Raw genomic sequence first — 8,434 nt, 5'->3', positions numbered from 1 at the left:
TACTGATTTATTCATTAATGTGTAATGCGTTATATTTTTTAAACAAATTATGAGCTCTAAAAGATTTTTAGAATTTTTACAACTCTTTTGCTTTAGACCATTTACAAATGTTAAATCAGAAAAGTTTCCACTGCATCTTTCTGAAAAAACAATGCAGTGATTAATATATAGTTTATTTATAGTTATTTTCACATCTTCAATGTACAGTCATTATAAAATAACTTTATTATTGTTTATTTAATTCTAACAAATAAGTTCTTGTTAAAAACTAACCAAAATTAAAAATAATTACATATCGGCTATCGGCCAAAATGAGTTGAAAATGATCGGCATATCGGATATCGGCAAAAATCCAATATCGTGCATCCCTAATAATTATAAATAAATATATTCAAAAATATTTTTAATTACAAATTATGTAATCAGCATAACTCAAGTAGAACAATTATAACGACGAATTAAAATGCAAAATATCTCTTAATCGTTTCTTGTTCATTTAGTCTTTATTTCCAAATGGCAAAACTTGGTTAAGTTCCATGTTCTATAGATTTTGAATCCCAGATCTTCAAAGTGGTATCAGAATTTTATGTTAAGTTTTGATCAAACACAGCAAAGAATGATGAAAGAAATAATTGTATTGATTTTGCTGTGTTGGCCAGTGCTGCGGTGAAAATTTTTCATGATATTAATAAGCTTTAATTGTTTACAGGAAAATAAGCGCTGTTCCTTTTTCTGACTGTTTAAACACCTTCATACTGGTGTTGTATGTATATTTTGTTGTGTACCTGGTTTGTTTTTCCTAAGAAAAGATGTGGAGTGCTTTTTATTTGCATTTGAATATATTTATCTTTGCATTTGAATATATTTATCTCTCATTTCTTTTGCTTTGTATGGAAAGCGTCCTTCCATGTTACTTGAATATTTTTTATAAGACGACATCTTTGTCAATTTCATTTTCACAGTTTAACAAATGGCAAGCCAGTTAACTTCAAACTTTGTAGATTTTACTTTTCATGGTCAGCAATGCGTCTTAAGACCATGTTTCTGTGTAATTTAGTTCTTTATTTATTTGTGTACAATTTTAGGATTGCAGTCTGGATTGAGTTTTTATTTATTTTATAGATATCTGTAATATATTGATCCAGCATCAGTAAGATGAGATTTAAGCCTACTGAAGGCGCATACGAGTCATTGAATCTTTTGACTTCATCCATCTGGCTCTGTTGTAAAGATGAAGGTTGCTGGAGTCATGTGGGCGGATGACAGTCTTCCCAGTCTCCTCCATTACAGCTTTCTTGCTTTCTCTCTTTCCTTCCTTTCTCCCAGGGTTTTTATGAAGGTAAATTTAAGACCAAGTAAAGAAGTCAACCAAGTAAATAAATTGAATGGAACACAGTATGTCAATATTGTCTTTGCAATGTTTCAACGTTTGGCAATACAACTTTTAACAGATCTCCATGATTTTTTTCATTCATTTGACAAAAACAAGCAAACAAGCAAAAGCTTATGGCTTGAATACCTCTGCTACTGAATATTTTACTTTATCTTCTGATCACACTGCAGAAAGTGCTGTTCTTTCTAAGTATTTTTGTTGGGATTTCCAGTGCAGATCATTTATAGTACTTGACAAGCGAAATCTTGTTTTATGAGAAAGAATTGAATTTATGATTAAAGCAAGAACAATAACTGCCAGTGGGCTCAGAAAAATCTGAAAAACTTAATTGAAAGGGAAAAACAAGTTTTCAAACCCCAGTGACAGATGTTTGTTCTAGTTTTAAGCATAAAGTCACAATTTTTTGATATGTTCAGTTTGCATCCAAAGTAATATATCTTGATTTAAGGATGTTTAGATATTTGTTTTGGAAATCGAAACAAAAATACTGAGGAAGATATAGATTTTTTTAAAGCATGTCAAATTTAAAGCCATCACTTGATGATTTAAGCTCTGATTTAAGACCTTTTTAGGCCTCAATTTGTGGAAGGTCAAATTACGACTTTTTAAGAACTGCAGAAATCTATCTTTCTTTCTTTCTTTTTCTTTTTTTTTCTATTGCACCTACGGTTAAGTGTGACAAAGCAAACCCTTAATAGTTTTTTTTGCTGTTTTACTCATTAATTTTATGCTTCTTATTTTTATATGTAATGTACCAGATTACCTCTGCTGAGAGTTAAATTTTTTTTTGATGGTTCAGGACATAAGACTCTTGTGAGAGATTGTTGAACTGCTTGTTTAATACGCATTAGAGAGAATCCTTCCAAGTAAGCATCTCAGAGTCGGCACGGCTTTGTCTCCTTTATATTAGTACAGTTAACTTAATTGACAGAAATGGGCTATTATTGACATGTAGCATGGATACAATATTCTTCTCAAGGGCTAAACCTGTGGACTTACTTGAAGGACAGTCTTAAGACAAAACACCACATCTACCTGATATGCATTGTATCACCTGATGGAATATCTGGAAGATGATTCTGTTACAAAATGGTTCTGTTCTCATTGTGGTCAGTTACAGTACCACACATCCTTTGTCAGTTCCTTTGCCTTTTTGTGCTTGTGCAAATGCATTTGGTTTGCATATTTATATAATTGTACATTGTTTTAATAAATGTGTTTAATTTAACATTCATTGTGAAACAGTAGTGTCTTACGTGTCTCTCAATATGCAACTGTATTTGTCTGACTTAATGACACAATCCATTGTGAAATGTGGTCAATCAATATGTACTTTATGAGAGACAATATAAGCATGGAGTTTGGTTTAAATGGTAGGCAAAAGTTGAGAACTATTGCCATTGGAGACTGTTGTAGATTGAATGTACTAACATGTTTGGTTCATTACTATTATTTTAGAGGTAGATACCTGATTTGAGAAATGTTTGTACTTTTTTTGTTGTGTGATGTATAATATTTGTTAATATTAGTTGAACTGTATTGGGTGTTTCTCATGCTTGTGTGACTCTATGCCAAATTGCAATACCTTTAATATTTAGCTTAGATTATGTGCTGTACAAAGCTATTTTGTTAATTGTATGCATTAGATTGTGTTTTAGGATGCTCAAGTTCAGTCTTTCAGCATTCCACTTACATTGTTGTTGTTTAGATTGTTGAGTGCATTAGATATGAATATGACCAGTGGCCTCAGAAAGAATTTTGGCACTTAAAGGAGTAGTGCACCCAAAAATGAACATTTGCTTAAATAAATAAATAAAAGGGTTGAATTTTTAGGCCATCTAAGATATACTATATATGGTTTTTTTTCACCAGAACAGATTTGGAGAAATTTAGCAACACTTGCTCACCAGTGGATCCTTTGCAGTGTAGCTTAGATTATGTGCTGTACAAAGCTATTTTGTTAATTGTATGCATTAGATTGTGTTTTAGGATGCTCAAGTTCAGTCTTTCAGCATTCCACTTACATTGTTGTTGTTTAGATTGTTGAGTGCATTAGATATGAATATGACCAGTGGCCTCAGAAAGAATTTTGGCACTTAAAGGAGTAGTGCACCCAAAAATGAACATTTGCTTAAATAAATAAATAAAAGGGTTGAATTTTTAGGCCATCTAAGATATACTATATATGGTTTTTTTTCACCAGAACAGATTTGGAGAAATTTAGCAACACTTGCTCACCAGTGGATCCTTTGCAGTGAATGGGTGCCGTCAGAATGAGAGTACAAACAGCTGATAAAAACACAATCCACATGACTCCAGTCCTTCAATTAATGTATTGTGAAGTGAAAAGCTGCATGTTTGTTATAAACAAATCCACCATTATGACTTTTTTTAACTTCAAACTGTTGCTTAAAATACAAGTCCTGTATCAATAATATTGCTTTCTTCAGGGAAGAAGTTGTCTCTTCTGAATCAGGAGAGAAATATGAAGAGATCAAGCATCGTTTACAGGCAAGAACAGTCTAAAACGGTTATAAAATGTGTTGGTAAATTTTTTATGTGAGCTGACAACAGGGGAATGACTTTTTCACTGGAGGAAGCGTAATTATGTATTATGGACTCGTATTTTGGCCAGAAGCGATGAATTAAAGTTAAAATGCCTTGATGCATTTGTTTAAGAAGACAGCTTTTCACTTCACAAGATGTTAATTACTTGTAGATTATTGTGATGTATTTATCAGCTGTTTGGACTCTCATTCTGACGGCACCCATTCACTGCAGAGGATTCATTGGTGAGGAAGTGATATAATGCTAAACTTCTCCAAATTTGTTCCGATGAAGAAACAAACTCATCTACATCATGGATAAGTACATTTAAGCACTTTTCCTTTTTGGCTGAATTATTCCTTTAAATTATTATTGTTTAAAACATAACTTTGTTTTGTGAAATGTTTGTTTTCTACTTCAATGGCATGTCTAAAGTGTCCAAATGCTCTTTGAGGCCACTTTATATATTAATGAAATTTCTCTTTTTAATTAACATTCAAATTAATTAAACATGTATTAACTTAATGCTTAATCATTGTCTAGTCTGAACTGATGTTTTAAGTTTTAATTGAAGTGAATGACATTTTATGTAATTCTTACTTAACATCTCCCTCGCTTGATTTCGTTTCTGATTATTGCTGACTTTGGTTTGCCTGCATCTCTAAATGAGCATCTACACTGAAAGAGCAATCGAAATGTGTTTGTGCCAACATTTTTGCACTGGCATGTAATGAGTTATTTAAGTGAGAAAGAGTGTGGAAAAAGCTGTGATAAGTGCAGCCGGGCTATTCAACAAGGAAGTGTTACTTGAAAGGGGAAAAGGCATAAGAATGTTTGAGACCTACATTTATTTTGAATTCATATAAAAACATCACATTTATTCAAATGTGTTTCCCTTGGATCTCTGTACAAACTTAATCGTCATCGAACACCTATGTAAAATAAATAGAAATACCATGAAACGACACCTCTGCATTTCTCTTGTGTGTATTACGTCATGCATCAACAATCCTGGAACAATAAATCACACCAATGTTATTTAGCAGGGGAAGTGAATTTCTTACAAAACCACATTTAAATCATTTACATAGATGTACAGAATACATTGCAGCATATCTATATATATATCCTCTCTCCTTTTTGTTTCTGACAGCAGGTCTCTGGCAGCCGTTTCGGTTATGAACTTCCAGCACGTCAATATTTCTGGCAGGTTTATCTTTGGCACACAGAAATTAAAAAGGCCTCCGGTCTGAAGGTCACACTGATGTTTGTTGACTTCCTAGATCAGATTTAGTATAAGCTGAGAAAAAAAAAACATTTCTAAAGTCTACAGGAAATGGCTTTCAGGAGAACATTAGATGGACAATAAGTTCTGTGAAAGCTCATTTGCACCAGCAGATAACTTGAGGTGGGCAAAAAATATATATTTTGTTTGGATCAAGAAATGTTGCCATTTTCTGTACACAGGAAGCTGGTAAAGTGTTTTAGGCATTACAGCTATAAAACTATCTGCAAAGGCGATGACGTTTTGTGCTCTTCGCAGAGTCTCTCTGAATGTCTTAAGTCTATGAATGTCTATGCAGTGAGGTTCTTAGTTTCCGCCTGGTCCCTTCATGCTAGAGTCTTTGAGGGACTGGTGGGCGGCACCTGCGCTCAGATTACAGGCCGAAGGATCGCAGTAACCGGGTGGTCCTGCTGAACCAGGAGGTCCAGGAACGCCTGGCTGACCCGGGGCACCAGGTGGACCCCGTTCTCCATCACGCCCATCTTGACCGTATCCTGGTTTTCCAGGTTCACCTGCAAGACAGAACAAGGTCAGTCATCTTCAAGCTCACTACATTACCCATTAAAATCATTGCAGAAGGCCAAAGCTTAAGGTCATTCTCATTTGCATTTCCACATGGACAAAAACGTGAACTAGATTTGAGAGTCATGGAAGTCAAATAACCAATTTTCATGGTGTTTTTATATTACACATGAACTACCGTTATGGCTTTTTGTGTTATTTTTGTATTTTTCAGTGTCTGTCCACATTTATTTCTTGTCTTTTAAAAAAAAAAAAAAACATCAATTCTCCTAAACATTTCCTTTAGTGTTAAACTGAAGTCATACAGGTTTGAAATGACATGAAGGTGAGTAAATACCAGAACTTGGGTGATTACTTTTTTAGCATACCTTTTTTTTTTTTTTTTTATCTAGCTGAAGTATATGGATGCTTGTTTTTTTGCCGTAGAAATAAAGGCTTGGAAATATAAAGCTGAAAAACTGTATGACACCAGCACATGGCACTGCTGCAGATCTGTCTGTTACAATTAGAGCACTGGGTAACGACTGCAAGAAATCCTGTTTAAACAGACAGCTTCATTCGACTGACAGTAAGTGTCAGTGACACAGATACAAAGACAACAGAAGGCTTCATATACCTCCAATTCATCAGACATCTGACAGCTTCATTTAACACCAATTTAACTTTGCTTTCAAAAGTCTATTACCAGGATGGAGCTAAATATATCTCCAACATCATTTTAGAAATAAATGGAGTTGTTTCAGACTGAATTGGTTTGCAGATGATATTCATTAACGCCCCTTCCATTTATGCAATAATACTATGATTTTCTTTGACAAGAGGAAGTAGGATATGAGACTTGAGTCAGAACTGACCTGGTAGTCCAGGAGGTCCCGGCATGCCTTTGGGTCCCCGACTTGTAGGTCCCCTGTCCCCTCTGTCTCCCATCTCACCTGCAACACACATGCAGGAGATTTTAAGTTAATATATATATATATATATATATATAATTTTCATGACTTAAAACAAATGTTAAATGAATAAATTAAATAATAAAATAAAATAAAATGACAGCTAGTTGGCAACATTTCTCATAATTTTGTTTAACTTGATATACTAAAATACAAAGAAATTAAATAAAAAAAAATGAAAAAAGACAAAAACACAATAAAATTACTAAAACTAACTGAAATTAAAATGGAAAATCTAAAAACAAACACTGATTTAAAATATTAATAAAAACGATTAGTTTCTGAATGACACTAAAATAACACTGCAACACTGCTCTGATGTCGGTTAATGTTCACATGCAAGTAAACCAATACAAATATTTGATCTTTTTTAGTAAGTGTTTTATTTGTATCTTATTTATTTTAAATTTGCATTCAATTTAATTATTACCTTTTCATCAAATCATGAACTCCCATTTGGGATACCCTGCTCTAGTTGTTGTTCCAGGATCAACAAGGATCCTGTAAAGCAGTCTGAACTCACAGTCCCATAATGACTCACCTTTCGGCCCCTTGAGACCCAAAAGTCCCAGAGGCCCTTTGAGTCCCGGGAGTCCTCTTGCACCAGCATGCCCAGGGAAGCCGCTGTCACCTGAGGGTCCGGGAGGACCAGGGGGACCAGGTCTGCCTGGCAGTCCGACCGCTCCAGACTCTGGTCTCCTCAGACTGGCAGCCAACTGGGCCAGCTGCTCTGAAATGGCAAAGACCAGATGTGCTAATGAGTGTGAACAGCCCCCTGCTATTAGCACAGCTCATTTTTATTTCATTTATCCAGTGATTTTGCAGTTGCACTCACTAATCAGAGTCGTCTAACACTTCACACTAACTGTTTTGTGTTTTGTCTATTGTGTTTCTGTACTAATGTTAGGGCGCCTCCTTGAGGACGATCCATCTTCCTGTTCTGTCTTCATGATTCCTTCACTTTACACTACACTTAAAGTTGCAATGCAACAGAAGTAGCGACAGATCTTTTCTTCCATTATTATGATGTACATTTGTGGGTAATGGATTATCAAAAAAGAAAAAATGCAGGCCAGGGACTTGGTTCTATGCATCGGTTGCTAATTGGATTTTAAAACGAAGGCATTGCACTCCCAAATGGGGCATATGAATGTGAGGTTACAGGGGTGGGGTTTAAACGGATTATATGATTGGATAAATCCTGCATATATCACCAGAGAGAAATCTGTCGTTTCACTGAAAGATCCAGTTATGATATTTTAATGAAACATTACGAGGTCAATTCATGCACGGACGAATTGTTCAAAATAAGATCTAAAACATGCATTTAGAATATATTATTAATAATTAAGCTCTTTTTAATCTTGGTTTATGAAAAGTCCATGAAACGCTGAAATGTTATGACCAGTTGTTTAACCGTAAACAACCAATGAGAAAGTGCTTCACTGCTTACCTCATTCATGTGCTTTTTACAGCCTCAACGTTATTTGGAAATTATGCTACGTTACATTATGCTACATTATATATATATTTCACACGGTACATTTGTAAACCCAAATATTTGAAATATGCAAAAAGGGATAGTTCATCCAAAAATGAAATATCTGCCATCGTTTACTCAGCTTCATGTTGTTCCAAACCTTTATGACTGACTTTCTTTCTGTGTAACACAAAGGAAAATATTTTGAGCTCTTGTAACCAAACAGTTTTGGTTATCATTGACGTCTATTGCATAGA

The 8,434-nt window shown here is 34.5% G+C and overlaps 1 protein-coding gene across 1 annotated transcript in view; it reads right to left on the bottom strand.

Moving 5' to 3' along the window:
* Positions 1-4,490: 4,490 nt before the first annotated feature.
* LOC107747272 (collagen alpha-1(IX) chain-like) overlaps positions 4,491-8,434 on the bottom strand; it is a 20,506-nt gene continuing 16,562 nt past the window's right edge. The window contains exons 30-32 of the mRNA XM_016561737.1: positions 7,239-7,427; positions 6,602-6,679; positions 4,491-5,737 (exon numbers count right to left, since the gene is read on the bottom strand). Coding sequence (XP_016417223.1) covers positions 5,532-5,737; positions 6,602-6,679; positions 7,239-7,427 — 473 coding nt within the window. The 3' untranslated portion in view covers positions 4,491-5,531. The remainder of the gene's footprint in view (positions 5,738-6,601; positions 6,680-7,238; positions 7,428-8,434) is intronic.

This window comes from Sinocyclocheilus rhinocerous, unplaced genomic scaffold (genome assembly GCF_001515625.1).
Source record: "Sinocyclocheilus rhinocerous isolate Xijiao unplaced genomic scaffold, SAMN03320098_v1.1 scaffold1069, whole genome shotgun sequence".
NCBI classification, from domain to species: Eukaryota; Metazoa; Chordata; class Actinopteri; order Cypriniformes; family Cyprinidae; genus Sinocyclocheilus; species Sinocyclocheilus rhinocerous.
The sequence above is the reverse complement of the archived record's forward strand: the minus strand, read 5'-3'. Positions and strand labels throughout refer to the sequence as shown.